This window comes from Rhopalosiphum padi, chromosome 1, assembly GCF_020882245.1.
Source record: "Rhopalosiphum padi isolate XX-2018 chromosome 1, ASM2088224v1, whole genome shotgun sequence".
NCBI lineage: Eukaryota > Metazoa > Arthropoda > Insecta > Hemiptera > Aphididae > Rhopalosiphum > Rhopalosiphum padi.
In genome coordinates this window covers 20,468,477-20,486,431 of record NC_083597.1, presented here as the reverse complement: position 1 = coordinate 20,486,431, position 17,955 = coordinate 20,468,477, and the positions used below count along the sequence as shown (strand labels likewise).

The 17,955-nt window shown below is 26.0% G+C and overlaps 1 protein-coding gene across 4 annotated transcripts; it reads right to left on the bottom strand.

Moving 5' to 3' along the window:
• Positions 1-396: 396 nt before the first annotated feature.
• On the bottom strand, positions 397-16,652 carry LOC132917693 (piwi-like protein Siwi). Of its 4 annotated transcripts, none has more exons than XM_060978551.1 (18): positions 16,233-16,652; positions 11,862-12,041; positions 11,752-11,791; positions 10,339-10,446; positions 9,657-9,868; positions 9,400-9,585; positions 8,426-8,602; positions 7,822-7,977; positions 7,569-7,714; positions 6,259-6,367; positions 5,897-6,192; positions 5,653-5,807; positions 4,687-4,811; positions 4,434-4,602; positions 1,953-2,077; positions 1,711-1,868; positions 660-828; positions 397-578 (listed from the first exon to the last, which is right to left on the bottom strand). In XM_060978551.1, the coding sequence occupies exons 2-18, from the start codon at positions 12,024-12,026 to the stop codon at positions 462-464; spliced, it is 2,613 nt and encodes an 870-aa protein (XP_060834534.1). In that variant the 5' UTR covers positions 12,027-12,041; positions 16,233-16,652; the 3' UTR covers positions 397-461. The 4 variants fall into 4 exon arrangements, with proteins under 4 accessions (XP_060834534.1, XP_060834533.1, XP_060834532.1 ...); XM_060978550.1 differs by lacking the exon at positions 16,233-16,652 and adding an exon at positions 12,469-12,691; XM_060978549.1 differs by lacking the exon at positions 16,233-16,652 and adding an exon at positions 12,549-12,691.
• Positions 16,653-17,955: the final 1,303 nt, after the last annotated feature.

Here is a 17,955-nt window from a genome sequence, read left to right as displayed (position 1 = left end):
AACTTAATTCTAACTTTATTACATTATTAGTATTATATTTTTGTTTTTACGTTCTCTCTTGTTATACTGTATAACTACGCATTTTATGTATTTTAATTTTAGTCTTATTTAAGCATATGTAACTCTCTATTTTCGCCACAAGCTTAGCTTACAGAAGATAGGTAATTCAAATGTATAAATATAATAATTATATTATTGTATATTTGTTTAAAAAAAAAAAAAAAATTACAACATTTTTTATATAGATATTAGATATATATAATTACAAGTATAATATTATGATTATAATAACATTTTTATAAATATATTTCCATTAGAAATACTTTTATGGTGAACTGGAATATATATATATATTAACCAAAAGGTGTTCAAAAAGAAATACATATTATAAAAAAATATTGTACATAAAAATTTAAAATGTATTAGATTTAATTATTTAAATCTAAATTAACTTATAAAACTTATAAAAAGTACAAAAACTCTTCCAAACTAGGATTTGGATAAGTATGGAGTGAATTTCCAACCAAATATGCTAATTTATGTGCTAGTTGACATACACCAGGAACTCTTACCGTGCCCTAAAAAAAAAATAATCATTAAAATTATAAAAATATATATTTGGTTTTGTGTTTATCAATGTATTTATGGTTAATACTTACAGACCAATTGTAGTATAAGTGGGTTAACTTATAAGTAAGTCTTTGTAAAATATCTGGTGTAATTAATTTTGTTCTAGGAACTTCATTGAGAGTATCCACAATTACATTATAGTGAGTTGGCGTAACTGTACCCTTTGTTACATGCTGAGGCACCAGGTAGAAATCATACCTGTAATGCATTTAAGTGTTATTTTATTTTTAAATTAACAAATAAATGTTGATACAGTTATTCCTAACAGAAGTAGATGTAGATATATAGTAGAAGTCGGTTATTAACCCAACCTATATTTAATTTTATTGTTTAGTGCTAGTAAAATTTGTATACTTCCATAGGTAATAATAGTAAAATTTTTCTCAGAGATAGCATTGATTTTAGAATATTTTAAATCAGTAAGAAAGTAAGTAAATCTTATTATTCCAACACGACAAAATAAAAATCTTACATCCTAATATATCACATTATATTAATATTATGTAAGTATACAATATTTATTAGATCATTAATCCAAGTGCTTTTCCTTTATGAATTATGATTAATATTTTTGAAAAATTACTTTTTATTTAAATATCTAATTGTTAAAATGCTAGAACTATGTAGAACTTGTATTACATTTTCAAACTAAAATAAGAAATTGTGTACATTTTGTACATTTTGTATAGAAAATAATTGTAAATTTTTTGCATGAATTTAAAAACATTTTAAATGTATAAATACATTAATTTATATGTTTTGTGTAAATTTTTTTTAAATATAAAATTAATATAATATAAAATATTCTATAAAAATAGGCTAATAGATTTCTCTGCTTAAAATTATTTTTTGTATACATTGATCTATGAATATATCATTGAATTTCACTTAAACCATCCATTACAATAATCTATTTAATGATCCTTAAATTTTTTTTTTTAAAGTTTATTTTAATCAACTTATCTACAAGTATGTCATGTTAGTGGTCAAATAAAATTTGAAACAAAATTTTTAACATTAGATTCCCAATTCATAATTTACAGTAAAATAATTATAAATATATATTAATTATATACTCACATAGTTGGGTCAGTGACACTATTATCAATAACTGTTCCAGGTGGTGGATTTTGATAATTTTCTTTATTTTTACAAAAAAATCTTGTACTGATACGTTTTTTAACTATAATAAAGGCCAAACCGACTTTTTGCTTTCCGTAAAAATCTTTACAAGTTCTCTGTAAAGAAAATGTTTATATTAAATTGAGTTGCAAGCATTATACAATATATATCGAAATTTAATTATAAATAAAGATACCAACCTTTACCATTTCAACTTCGGTTTTATGGACATATGATAACTGTCCATCTCCCACACCATCTCTGTATATAATGATGGACTCAGGAAGTGCACCTTCATTCAAGCTTTTATATTTAGATAAAGCCTCTAAAAAAAAAAACAAATAAAATATTTAATTAATAAGTACACATTTTACATAAAAAATTACTCATTAATAAGTTATTATAGATCGAGTAATAAATTTTTACTTTCTTGATTTTTAATCAAGTAAGTATGGTAATTGGAAAAAAGTCTGAATTTTTGTTAAATAGGAAAATGATAAAAATGTAATTCAGTTGTAACGAGTAGGTGGATAATTAAGCTAGCTTAAACATAAAATATTAATGAGAGAGATCCGATATCACACCCAAGCGGTAAAACGATTTGAATCCACAAAAAAACGTCAGCGAGAACAATCCCAAAACTTATATTTTTTAACTTTTCTCCAAAATTATTATAGCTAAAAATTTAGTTGATAGCTCATTAAAAAAATATTATCAAGTAGATACAAAATGTGAAATAGAAAATTTTCAAAAAAAATTATTTAATTTTTCACAGTTAAAAAAATTGTTATTTTTTGTTAGATTTTCATTTAGCATGGTAGATTACTGAAACTGGAGAACGGATTTTGTTATTTGGGGTCTTGATAGAGTTACATTGTCTAGGAGAAGTGCTGTGAAGATTTTCAGAACTTTATCTTAAATCGTTAACTCACTACAAAGCTATAAAGCTGAAAAACATAAAAAACTCCTAATAAAATGTGTTTTAATTGAAGTGAATTAGTAAAAGATAAAGTTCTAAAAATCTTCACTGCACTTCTCCTAGCCAATGTGAATCTAACAAGACCACAAACAACAAAATCCGCTCTCTGGTCTCAGAGATCTATTTCACTAAATGAAAATAAAAATAAAATACATTATACATACATATCGCATACAATTAATAAATTTATAAAAATTGAAAACAATATAGTTTACATGCCGATCTCTGACTTGGCAAGCGTTTTTAAAAGTAAAAGTATTCTACTACTGTAAGAGACTTAAATTTTAAAAGGAGTTTAGTTCACTCAAAAATTACAATGATTATAATGGGGCAGATACAACAGTTGTGTAATATATTTTCCCAAATTAATTTTTAAATTTTGTTTAACTAACAAAAGTGTCACACATTTTTTAGATATAGATGTAGAGGTGCTTTAGAGATCATATCACATCCATTAAAATAATAAATATTTTCTACACAAACAATATAAATAAATGATATAGAAACAGATAGTAATTTATATTGGACTAATTATGGTAAAAATAGACCAAACTTGATATAAAAATCAAAACAAATTTTGATTAACAATAGGTCAGTAGATATCCAAGATATACATGATACAATAAGTTTTTTTTTAAATTGAATAGGTCAATTCGAGATATGTTGAATGAATAAAATATAAACTATTAAGGCTATGTTCAAGATCTATGTTTCATCAAGCATAGCTGAATGATCATTTTCGGTACTAAAAACAATTTAAGATCCACCATAAGCAATTATAAGTTATTAAGTTAAATAACATTTGTCATTCTTTATAAGTAATTATTCTTAATAATCATGTTGAAAATCATAAATCTCTTATTTATATTGATTTTTATAAAAATATTTTGTAGACTAATTAAATAACCATAAGAGTAGCTTACGTATACAGGTGGGGGGGTCAGCCCCCCAACCTAAATATTTTGGATTAACGAGGAAAATATTGTTTTATTATGTGTCGGCAAAATTTGTAATGCTAAATTTTGTTCCCCCCCCAAAAAAAAATTTTTGTATAAGTGCCTGGCTTATGTGGATAAATGAGTGGAGATATTTTAACTCCTTAAGTCAGGGGTGGGCAAGTGGCGGCCCGCAAACCTTTTTTATCTGGCCCGCGCTAAATTTTCAAATTACATCATACAATTTCAGTCAATGTATGCTAAAAATAAATGCATATTTTGAATAGCCTTTTTTTTTTGCTCTCTATACTCTGGCCTGCTAAATTTTAATTTTCTAAAAATTGGCCCTCTAATAACTCAGTTGCCCATATTTAAGTGATAAGGGATATTAATATATTATATCAATTCTACACTAAAATTATCAAAAATGAATTGTAGATTCAAATATATAATCTAATAAATGGAAAAAAAAAGATGGTTTATGGAGAATCCTCAAGAATAGATATAAATTATATAATATAATATATATTAAAAACAGTTATGTAATAATAATACAAATGGAAATTCACTGTTGTTAGACTAGCAACTAAAAAGGAATATCAAATCTATATCAATACACTCAAATAAAGAAATCAGGTATGACAACTTCATAGCAGATTATTGGTAGATTGCACACTAGAACTATAGCGTAAATTCTATAACCTATATTATGTTAACCTATTATATTATAAGTTTTAAAATAAATAATATAATTATTATATACATACTATATATACTCGTTGCAAAATATGGTGAAATTTCCTCTCCACTCTGATGTTGTTCAACACAGCTGAAGAATTTAGTGTGATACTTATCTATTGTGGCTATTAATGCACCATAAGATTTATTTTTATTTTGCTTATCGTGATAAACGTCAAATCCAATTATCATCATTTTCTGAAAATAAACATAATATGATTAATTTTAATATATTAAATTTACATAATATAAATTTTAAATTTATTTTATGATTAAGCATACTGTTTCAGGGATTTTAACACGCCATGGTGCTCCTCCTAGTTTACAATTAATTTGTATGGCAATTTTGGTACAAACCGACATATTGTTTTTTTGTACTTGTTTTGCCAACACAACTTGAGATGGAACTGAAAATAATTTTTTAAAATATTTTAAATATCAGCATCATTATGATATTATAATTAAACATTACTATTAGATTTACATATTTATATATTGATAACTAAGGCTCTGAACCTGAATAACCAAAAATGGTGATAAACCCTATAAATACTTAAAAATATAATTTTTATTAAATACTGGTATTCTACAACTTCACAATTAAAATAGGTATTCAATATCATCCGATACAGAAAATTATTTAAGCAGTGAGAACTTTATTAACAGATATCTAGGGAAAAACTTCTGATTATTACAGAAAATATTATAAAAAATCAAAACTGAGTCGTCGCGGGATGCCTGGCAGATGTGAAACATCAACAATTTTCTTTTTGTAATAATGTTGAAAATTATTATTATAATTATTATTATTTATTTTTTAATTATTATTATTATTCATTTTTTGCTGAGCTTCGGCAAATTGAGCCGACGAGCCACGCCATAGTCAGTCTCACTACCGTACCGCACCATTAGATGTTTCACATCAATAATTTTAATCTATATTTTATGCACTAAAATACAAATTATTAATGTTATAAATTATTTTATGTACAAACCAATATATAAATTTAACATCAGATCTTTTTATTGTCATTAGAAATTTCCCGAGCGAAAATCAACTATAGTCAATATTGACAATTATATGGTACAATTAATGCAATTAAATATGAGGACTCATAATACAAGTAATACAAACACTGATAATACAGATATGTGACATACTTACATGACTTGAAGCCAAATCCGTATAAATTATTCAAATTAAATTTCAGTACAAAATCTTTAGTTTCAATTTTAAAAATTACTCACTTCCTCTATCAATACATAGTTTTCTTTTAATAACACTGTAAAGATCATTACGGTCTGAGAGAATGACGCATAAAATAAATAATGGACTCATTTCATTAACTATACGATCCAAACTAACTGAATACGTTTTTATCTGAGTATCCATTATTTCAACTCTAAAAAAAAAAATATCTAACATAGTATATTTTGTATTTGAGTTAAATTATATTAAATTACATTAAATATTATAATAACCAATACTAACATTCTTGGTCTTGGTAACGAAAAATGCATGTTATTAGCTACCCTGAGTAAAGTATTGGTAAATTTCTCAACATCAGAACTGAACTTATATGGTGTTACTATTACCCAATTTGATATTTCAGCATGACGATACATGGGTATAGAACGTAACTGAGTTGTCCAATCAGCATTAATACCAGCTGGATATGTAATATCATTATTACCAGAATGAAGCTTTTCTTGTGGCAATACGCGACCAGAAATTGTAATGAGTTTATTACTTAATGTTAAATTCCATTGTGTTAACGATTCTGTAGACTTAAATATCCATTAAAAATTAAAGGAAACTTTTTTGCTCATCAATATTTTAATAAAAATATTTACCTTGGGTGTAGTAAGAATCCGTCTTATAAAAGTATTATATTTGCTGATTCTTTCTGTGGGATCTGTTCTTGTAAACTGGGCTATATCTTGCATAAGAAATCTATTATTACTGTAATCATAAACGGTATAAATTGAATTAAAAAAAAATATATATATTAAATCATTATTATGTTGTATTTAATTTTTATACTTTTTAATGAAGTATATAATTTTTTATCAATATTCATAGAAAAAAAAACCACCCATCTATATTAATAATAGCATACACTTTGTCTAAATATTTTAAACATTTCATTATGTTTAGAAAAATGATGATTTAAAACATAGTGAAATGTTTCATTTTTCTACAGTTAATAGAATAACAAAAAAATTAAAAAAAAATTTAGAGAATAAATCTTATATCATTTAAAATATTTTATGTCATTAAAATTAAAATTTCAATCGCTCATAAAAAATGTATAAATCTTTACAGCTTACAACAAATATATTTTTTTTTAATTCCAGTAAAAAAACTTATGAAGAATCTTGTATTAAATGTTCCATTGTTTCAATTTTTAACTATAAAATAATTCACATATCTTTGCTATATTGGCGAGTATTGAAAAATGTTAACTTTTAAAACTTTTGAACACAATAGTCAATATTATATAAATAAAACTTTAACTATGTAGTTTTGATATTTTTTTAATTTTAGTAAGAACAATTTATGAAGAAGTTTGTATTAAATTATTATACACCTTTGCTTATAAACAACAATAACTGAATCATACATAATATGTATATTAAATATAAAAACTAATTACTTAAAAAAATATATCATATTGTTTAGTAAGTAGTATATGAATCTTTGGTGAGAATTTCAAATCAACAGTTATTTATTTTTGAATTATTACAAAAAGCAAAATTTATTGATTTTGTCAGAAGTTGTATATGAGTAAAAATTTGCTTTCTTCCCTCTTATGTATCAACTTAATCCAAATTTCTATCAAAACCACCCATAAAATTAAAATTAAAATTCTATACAACATTTTTTTTATTCGTACCTATTTTTATGTTCTTGAAAGAGTATAGATTAGAGAAGAGAGAAAAAAGTAATACACCATTGTAAAACTAATAAATTTATCACTTTATAGAGAAACTAAAATTTGATTAATAAAACAAATCATTAAACTAAGACAGTACTTCTATTGTCTTAATAATAATTTATATGATTTTATACATATTGGATTTTTGTAAACAAGCATTACTTTGTTATAAAATACATAATTTAATACTGTTTTGTGTAAATTGTTTGTATGGCATGTAATTACATCATATTTTGAGTTATTCCAGTCATAGTACATAATTCAGGAACCAAGTACACTAGCTCTGTTTCCTCGCCTTCAATTCTAAAAGATTTCTTTTTTTTTGATATCAACATTGGTTGTCGTTGACTGCTGATATTTATTTTATATCTCTAAAAATAAAAAAAATATTTGAAATTAAGTTTACAGATTAAACATAGAAAACTACAATTAATTGAATTTACTATTAACTATAATTATAAAATCATAAATAACATACTTGTTTATAATAGTCTATATAAGATATACTTGATCCATCATTTTTAAGAAAGGTTGAATTAGTACTTGATGTCTCATCAATATCATCGATTCGGTAAGTCTGGTTATTATATCTAGTTAAAACCACACTTCCTATAATGGCCATTTTAAATTTCATCTAAAAATAAAATTATATTAATACATCTTCTTTTCCTAAAAAGGTTTTTATAATGCAAGATATTACTTGTGACTATTATCTACTCTGTATTGTATCTATAATATAGATATCTTTAACTATGAGAAGAGACTAGGAATTGTTGTTGTAAATTAATTTTTTAAAAACCATACATAATTAATTAACATTTGGATAATAAAAATAATAACAATATAACAATGTAGTCATAATGGAAAATTATTCAAAATAATAATAATACATGTTTTATCTGTTATATGTGAATGTATAACTATTATATATGTTCATAGGCTTGAGAAAAACTACGATTAAATATTTGTTCAAAATTTGATTGATAATTGACATAATTAATTCTTTAAACGTAACTGACTTAAAACAAACTAAATAAGATTATGATAACTATTATAAATATGAAATCATAACAGTTACTAACCATCCAATTAGGGTCTTCGTCTCTAGAATTTGAACATTCTTTTAAAAAATCAAAAACGGTCTCTTCCCTCATAATTTTGGTTGAAATTTCAGACCGTAATAATAGACCATTATCGAACATTCCAATTGTAGTCTGATAACCTGGCCAAAGTTGAAGTTTATAATTTGGAATATCAATCTATAATAAATAAACATTAATACAATGTAAATTAAAAAAATGTTGGTAAAAAAAAATAATCAAATGCTACTGATCAGGTCCTATCATTGAATTTTTTCTAGTTTATTTTAACGTGTTTAACTTAAAAGAAATATTATTTAGATTATTAGATTTATTCCAGAAAAAAAAGTTATTGAATGTTTATTTTAAATTGTTAAATATTCTATAAATTAAAATAGAGAGGACTTTTATTTGAATATTTTAATTATTAAATATTATTATGATTAATGATTGCCTATTATTATTATTTGTCCTAGTGCCTTCATAATTTTTTGTATTACCTAAAGTTTAAAGCATGTGCTCCAAATCAAGCCTTTTTAGTTGGCTATTAAATATTAAAATATTAATTTTTCTAAGTTAATCTGAAATCCCATTACATTTCTAAAGGAATTTAATATTTATTGGTTACACAAAATTAAAGATTTAAAAAAAAAAAAATGATTTTATGATATCTTTTGGAGTAAAAATTTACTTTAAAAGGACGTAGTACTCACAATTGTTGTCTCCATTTTACACACATACAACTTAGAAAATTGTTGTTCACTAGTTTAAATATTGGCTGTTAGTTTTAATATTACAGTGAATTGACCTATTATAAAATTTAAAGGTTAGATTATCTAGGCCCTAGGGCCTCACGTAGCCTGTTATTGATATTATTATTTTTAAGTAAGTTATAAACATCTTAAAATTTACAATTTAAAAAATATTATAACTTTTTAAATAAAATAAATTTAATATTGAATAAAATAAGTATTTACTTTTGCTTCTGCGTCATAGTAATTTCTTCCAACTAGTGTCAGTTTCAAATGACCAAGGCTTTTACGTAACAATAAATTAAAAATTTGGATAGAAGCATAATCACCCTTTTCAATGACTGAAGTAAATTTTAAAGTAACTATTACTATTTCATCATCCATTGTTCGTTTTGATGTCAGCTCTAAAATCTAAAATAAAAATAAAATTTCTTTAACTTTTAAATTATAAATGAATAAAAAAAAGTATTATAGAAACTTACATCAGGTTCATATTTTTTTCTACTAAACAACATTGTTCCATCAAAAATATATGCTCCTAAAAACTCCTTGTGTGCACTCAATAACCCTCTTTGAATATTTATTCTATCTTGTGGTGGGTTAAAATCAACTCTATACTGATATAAGCTCCAATCTGTGTAAGTTGTTATTGGAAAGTAATTTGATATTAACTCAATAGATTGACCTGTTAATCCTATAGAAAAATATAATAAAAACAAAACAAACCATTAGATTTTTAAAAGTTCTTATGCATTTAATTATTTCTCTTTCAAAATTGTTTTTTTCTAATATGTTTGCTTAATAGTTGTGTATAGAACTAAGTGTAAAGAATTTATCTAATAAATTTCTTATAATTTATAAAGAATTAATGATAAATAAATTTAAAAAAAAAAGTGTTTAGTCTGTAAAAACCAATAAAAGGTAAAGTAATATTAAAAAAAAAAAGTCTAGTTTTAAATATTATCCAACAGTAAAAATATAACTATCCAATAAACTTATTATTTAAAAATAAATATATTGATGAGTTATTACTTTTTAATACTTGATGAACTCAACTTCACAATTTAGCATTTATTTTTTTTTTACATACTAAGAAAACAAGTATCGATATTTTTAATTCCTAACATTAAAAGTTCTTAAACACTATACTGTTTTACACTATACCTTGTTTTCCACTGATTGAAGATTCTGGTCTTTCTAACCTAAAATATATATTTTCTATAGGTTGACGACCACGAACTGCACCTCGACCAATTGGCATTGGCACATCTCCTAACATAATATAATAATATATTGGTTACTAATTTATAGAAAAAATAAAATAACATAAATTCTGTTAAATACTACAAGAAATAATCTTAGAACCTTGGTAATCTGCTACTATGCATGGGGACTACAAATTCAAAGTATTTCAACAAATTTAGACGTTAAAGAAATTTCTCTTCTAATATTGAACAGAAAATATTTTTGCACAATGGGGGGAAGGGAATAAATGATATCTGAGTCAAGGATATTCATTTAATTTAAGTTATTATTTAAATGCTAGTACAATGTATCAGGGAATTGTTACCGTAGGCAGACATCAGGGGAAACTTAGGGGGAGATGGCTTAGCCCTTCCAAAAGTCGAAGGCATTATGTTATACTTGTGTATAGAAAAGTTTGGCAAGTCACTTTACATTGGATTATTATAGCCCCCCTTAAAATTCAACCAAATGTCCACCTATGATTGTAACATAAGAAAGTAAAGTATATACAGTGCAAAAAGTAATTACAAGTACTGGTTAATATTGATATAGCAGTCACTGTAGTTTGTTGGTGATTGTGTGACAACATTATTATGTGTATAATGTACATCATAATATTATTCAATATATTTTGAAAAGTTCCCATGAAATATTTAAAATTATTTAATAAACACAATACACTCTATTGTAAAAATAATCTTATCAACTCAAAAATAAATCTGGTATGCAGAGCCGGCACTGTTAAGATTTGGCGCCCAGGGCAAAATTAAAAATATTCATTCCCTATTTTATTTATCATTATGGATTTTAATTTTTTTGAAGCTCCTTTAAACCATGCCCCCTAGGCTCCCTCCTCACGGCACGGCTCTGTTGGTATGTTTTTGATATTTTGAATCTTCAAAAATTATATTTAGATAATTATTTTACTAAGTTCATAAAAAATATTAACCAGATAATATTTTTATAATAAAGATAAAACTGGTTTATATTTTAAATGTGTACCTTTTAAAGTATTTATTTTTAAAGGACAATATATTTCAGGCTTAAAACATAGTAAAAACACGGTATTACACTCTAGTAAGAAGCTAATATGATGTTTACAAAAAAATAATAAAATCATTTCTGATTGGAATGTTGGAAACAATCAACTAACAATTAATATAATTAGCACAAGGTTATCATACATATAAAAAAGCCTGGATAGATACTGGATGAATACCCTCCTCCTCCCAAACTTAGTTATCAAAATATGTTAACTAAGTAAATGTAATTTTTATTATGCACTTGAAACATAAAATATTTTAAAATATATATTATTTAAGTAAACTGTACCTGTTGTAAAGCTACTGGTTCTACTCGTTACTTGTTCAACCTTAATGAAATAACATAATTAATACATACTTAGTTTTAAATTATTTTTAATTTAAAAATGTATTTCTTACACTTGGTGGACTAATTTCTTGTTGTGAACCAGGTTGCAGTTGCATATTTCTAACTTGTGGTACCATTGGTCGTGGTCCTCGATTTTGTTGTGGTTGTTGCAATTGATTAGGAGGATTAGGCCCACGAGCCCGACCTCTGGCGCGCCATACTGTATTGATATCCATAGGTAATTTTTTACACTATTTATAAGCAAAAAGTTTTCATAAAATAAAAATCTTATATGATAGTGTAAAAAATCTAGTAAATATAGAAAATGAATAAAAGATTTTTGTCTTAATAGTACATTTAGGTACCTTAGAAATTAGAATTATATTATTTAAATATTGTATACTAAATAACTATTAATTTAGAGATTTATTTAAATATTTTAAAAATTGAATCAAGCAGAAAATACTATAGAAATATTTGATTTTTAAGTAACAGAAAAAACATTTTTCGTGAAGACTATTTAATAAATATACAATCATTGGTTTATTCACGGAAAAATTAAACGACTGGATATCCAATGCGGACTAAGTAAGAAATGTACATGAAGACATAAGTGAATAAAGTGATAGAAATTAATATGACACATTATTGACAATATCAACAGGTTTGAATGCTTACAAGATAGTTATTAAATTGCTGATAAAAACTTGGTCAATTGAAAATAGGTGTTATAACTTGTAACATTTATAAAGACGTACCTATACAATTTTAATACGGAACATAGCAAGCGAATTTTTAAAACATGTTACGGTGTTGGCCGTTGGGCTTTGGTTGGGAGACTCGGCACATTTAGGTCTTCAGGAGAACGAATAATACTATCACTTATCAGGATGAATGTTATCATGGACGTTTTACTACTGAGGTTTTACCACACAATAAATTAATGTGGTTTTACCTTGGTGGAGGAGCCATCGCGAGATGTTTTAAAATGTGCGTGTCGTGAAGGAAATAATAAAATATTATCTACTACATACATGTATATAAGTATATTGTCATGTATATTAAAAATGAATAGTTAGTAGTTTGTGAATTTAGTGGCGAGTATAATCAGGTCTGCCGGGCTCCCTTATATAGTAGGTTTGCCCCATCCTACTTCTCATGTTCCTTCCTGCCTATTGTATGAGTCAATATTCATTACATTCTCACGCTATTACGCATTTCAGGATTCAGGGCCGCACGTGCGATGATTGTACCGTACTATGGCGAATCTAGGAAAAAAAATCCCCAAAGTTTGCTTTGTTGAGTTTGCAAAGTATACTTATATAATATAATTGTACATCCTAAACATCCTAAATATTATAATAGTTATCATTCAAATTTTATATTTTTTTAAAATTATTTTATATTATTATTATTATTTTAGAACAGTTAAGTATATCTTTGGGGATTTTTTTCCTATGGATTTTTTTTCTGGAGATTTTTTTTTCCGAATACCACGTAGGTAATACATATATCTATTTTTATATGGCCTGGTGAAATTTCAAAATGGTCTGCTTGAAAACTCGCACACCCGAAAAAAAAACGTGAAATTATGCGCCTGGTCTCCCTCGGTATATTCTGGAATGTATTGCCTACATTATCGGTACCTATATAGCTATGTGTATTAGTATAATTATTATAAGATATCAGAACACGTAGCAAAGGATAGGTACATCCATAATACTATAAATCACCAAAAATGGTTTATTGATCAGGATAAAAATGCCAATAACGATTACCGGCAATACCCAAACCATAATATGTTCGTGAAAAATACTAAAAAGAGATATGAAATAAGAGTAAACGGCGCATCTATGTTATTACCTATATTATAGTCAACTTGAAGAGGAGTGGTGGAAATCCTTTCATCCAAACTGCAAGCGAACAATATTTGACGAATTTTTATCAGACAAGAAGGATAGATTATAGTATAAATTACTTATAATAATAACTATTAAAAATGTAGTGTAAGTCAATAGCTATGTGTAAGTTGCACACTGGACCGATGTCAATTATTTTTCAAATTTCTAATTATTATGTGTAAACTATTTATCTCATTGTATCTTATTGGCGTTTATAATCAGTATATTTTACTATTTTGTATATATATATATAACTATATAAGATATAACCAAATATTACTTCTAGTAATTCTAGGTATATACTATAATATAATATGGTTTAGGAATGAGTAGGATCAAATTTTTGAATCCATCGATTGTTACTGGTAAAAATGAATTAAAAACGAACTGATGAAATATTTTTCGATTTCAAAGTGAATTGGAGCCGTGGGTGTTATTTTTACCGGAAAAAATTGAATTTATAATTATTTTGGAATATATGTAACTGTGATCGGTTCAATTAAAAATTCCAATTATAATGTACACAACTATATAATATTATAGGATACAATGTAGAATACCAATTCTTTAGGTATAGAATCGAAATCACTAATCAGTAATAATTGTAATTGACTCGCGTCTAGTAATTTATACTGTAGAATAATTTATTAAAATGTCCATGTATATGTATAATACTGTTTAAACACATACATAATAAAATATAATACGAAATAATACAATATTATATAATTTATATAACTAGTTATAATAGGAAATACTAAATTTCTTGATTTTAAGTCTCAATGTGTATAGGTACCATCTAATGGAAAAGAAAAATTTCTGTTGCTGATTATTTTGCTTACATATCACTACTACTAAATATTATTATTAAAATAGTCAAGTTTCGGGTTTCCAACCAAATTTCAGGGTGATTGTTGATAGTACTATAATAGTACTTTTACTATCAACAATGGCACAATGCTACAACTGTGGATTTCAAAAAGTTTACAACTTACGATTACTCATTATTCTGTATTATGATTTATGACTAAATTTATGAGTAGATACCTATAATGTTTTTATTGCTCTTTTGGTTGTTACAATATGGCGGCATAATTTAATCAACATAGAAAGAGAAACCAGTCATCTATATCTAATTTTTTTTATGTATATGTAGGGCACTAGGGCTGGTTTTTTAGTAAATGTAAGTATAGTGTATTATTATATTTGTATAAATTTACAGTATATCTCACATTTACTACCATTGCTTCCTCCATAAATTTATAAAAAAAGTTAGAGTTTAATTTTTATAACCTGCAGCAATTCAATAAAAATAGATAACAAAACAACAAACAATTTTTATTTTTATAATTTTATATATTAAATTCTTATAGCGTGTACAATATGTCAATATTATACGTACCTACATAGTTATATGTACATTATTTTTTTCTTTTTGATTGTATACACTATACACAATACACTATACGCGCAGTTACTTATACGTTTTATTGCAATACGTGAAAATCACAGTTGAAGAACTTAAAAGTAAAAATCCTATAAGAGGATACTACAGCTTACAGGGTGTCCCGTTAGGATTTACATTTACCCATTGAGATATCTCCTGCATAAGGCTGAAATAATAAAGATATCATAATTTTAATTTTTTAATAAGATGTTTTTGGTAAAAAAGTTAAAAATATTTTTTTTTATTTTATTATTTTCAAAAAAATTGACGTTCCAACATTTTAATTGCATTAATCTCCTGATTTTTAATATTTTTTTTACTTTCAAGAAAAACTGTGAATTACACTGAAAGTGTTCGCCGCGCCGGCTGTATAGCACGTGGTACCACTTTCGTATTAAATAATTCGCAGTTTTTTCCGAAACCAAGAAAAATTTTAAAAATCAGGAAATTAAAATGTTGAAACGTCAATATTTTCAGAAAAATGAACTCGAAAAAATTTTTATCTTCAATTTTTTTGAAAATAATTAAATAAAAAAAAATATTTTTTTTAAACTTTTTTACCAAAACATTAAAATAAATCAATACATGAAATATTTGTAGTTCTTGTTACTGTGAATCTTATTAAAAACCCAGAATTATGATACCTCCGTCCTCCATTAAGTCCATTATTTCAGGAGATATTGCAATGGGTAAATCCTCACACGACACTCTGTATAGCCCACATTTGTATCACTGATTTTGACCAATAAGCTTGTGAAAAATAAACATACTTCTAACAGTCCAATTTTAATTTTGAAAAAAAATTGAATTCGTTAGCCTCTTTAATATTATTTGTAAGAGAAAATCTTTTGTTTTTGTTTCATTGGTTGTTTAAAATACAATATCATGTTCGAGAATTATAATAATAATTAATTACAAAACATAGAAAAGTGGCTAACAGATTAAAATAACTTTTTAAACCTATAAACAATTTTAGGTTCCCATTTAGGAACACGTGTGTGTTTAATTAAATATTTACATATTATTATATAGGACATAGGTACTATTGAAGCATTGTCTATCAACATAATATCAATATATATTTTTTATCTTACCGAGTTCGTTTGAAGTAGGTTTAATAATTATCTTCGTTCGTCTGGTAATGAGGCGTAATTGTTAATTAGGTGCAAGCATCTATAACTATGTATTTGACGCGACCACGCCGCGATTGACGTGCAATTTAATATTATAAAGGTATAAACAATAACGAATAACAGGGCGAGCACGATTTATATACGCAGCAGTGCTAGCACACTACAGTATAGAAAAGTCGTTTCGATATTCGACAAAAACACAGGCATTAAAAATATTACGGACCTTATGAACTGTGCCAAGGTTAACCGTGTTATGGTGGCAACCCCGATTTTTCCAACACCGGTCACCGGGCCCTGAACACTTGTTGTACTGTAGTCTGTGTGGTGGTGAGGAACATAAAGTACTAAATTTTTTCAAAAAACTCACAATAATACGTTTACAACAGGAATGGGACCAGTAGATAGGAGGTTGTAGAATATTACTGACAGTAGTACAGTACACAAGCCACGCACAAAGACGTAGACGGGGGCAAGTGGCGCGCGACGAATACGAATACACACAGCATACGACCATATGCTGTAAATATAATATATAGGGACGGACTGGGACGGTTATATAGATGTAGCGTCGCTGCGAGGTGCGAGCATGTCCGTCACATTCCACTAAAAAAAAAAATTACACGTATGACCTGGGCGATAACTCACCACTGTGGTGTGAGTATACCGATATATTCGTAAACCACGAAAAAAAAAACTATGTAAAAAATCAATGATTAATTATTAGCGGCGATAATGCCATAATCGACAGTATTATGTACAATTGTTTTTCCATTTTAAACAAAAACAATAATAACATAGTGCGCCTATAATAGTAGTGAGGCGGTCGGTCGTGTTACGTTAACCACAGCGGTTCTCGAAATGTTGACCCGGCAATCCACACGAGATCATTAATTAACTGTTAGTATAGATTGTAGATAGTTGATTTTGTTTTCTATGAGTTTTTATTATTTGTATTGACGGTTTTTGTGCGTATTAATGTTGATAGACGATAGTACCGTGGTATTTTACCAAATAATATTTTATTTTATAATTACCTACAGTATTAAAATCATTAATTAATAATTACCATTCAGCGAGTATCAAAACTATGCTAGTGGAATTTTTGTTCCTATTCGATGGATTTTCTTTTACCAAATGCCGTTTTGATTATACTTAAGCTTCTATTGAACTCATTATTTTTTTATCAGTCATTAATCAATGAATGTCGTCAAATATGCATGGATTTTCTTATTATTTTAATTTAATAACTGTACGGTATATCGTATATCATAATATACGCAGCTGTCTATACTATATATGTGCATAATTTAAGTTGCACACGAAGTATTAATGATAATTAACTTTTATTAAAATAATAATCATTATAATACAACTTCCCTAAATAAAAGTATACAATATAATCTATTTAGTAAATTGATACCTACATTTTATGTATGTTACTCATCTGACAGTGATCCAATCATGAATTATATACTCGTAGATAGTATAGCAATTTAATACAAATTAAGCAGTTTTCGACAGCTCGAAATAAAATTTATTATGTTTTATTAAAATAAAACCTAAGTTTAAAGGGTAATAATACAATTTTTGTGGCGATGAGGGACTCAACAGTTTAATGATACATCTAAAAATGCTGTAATGCGGACTCCCTTTTAAATGGTGTTTCCGTTTCTCTTTTCCGAGA

What these genes read in the sequence shown, in the direction of transcription:
- LOC132917693 (XM_060978551.1), bottom strand. Translation starts at nt 12,026, where the DNA reads ATGGATATCAATACAGTATGGCGCGCCAGAGGTCGGGCTCGTGGGCCT. An exon ending in GGAATAACTCAAAATATGAT is followed by an intron (nt 6,368 to 7,568) that starts GTAATTACATGC and finishes TTATGATTACAG; the next exon opens with TAATAATAGATTTCTTATGC. An exon ending in GTGTTAAAATCCCTGAAACA is followed by an intron (nt 4,603 to 4,686) that starts GTATGCTTAATC and finishes GTTTATTTTCAG; the next exon opens with AAAATGATGATAATTGGATT.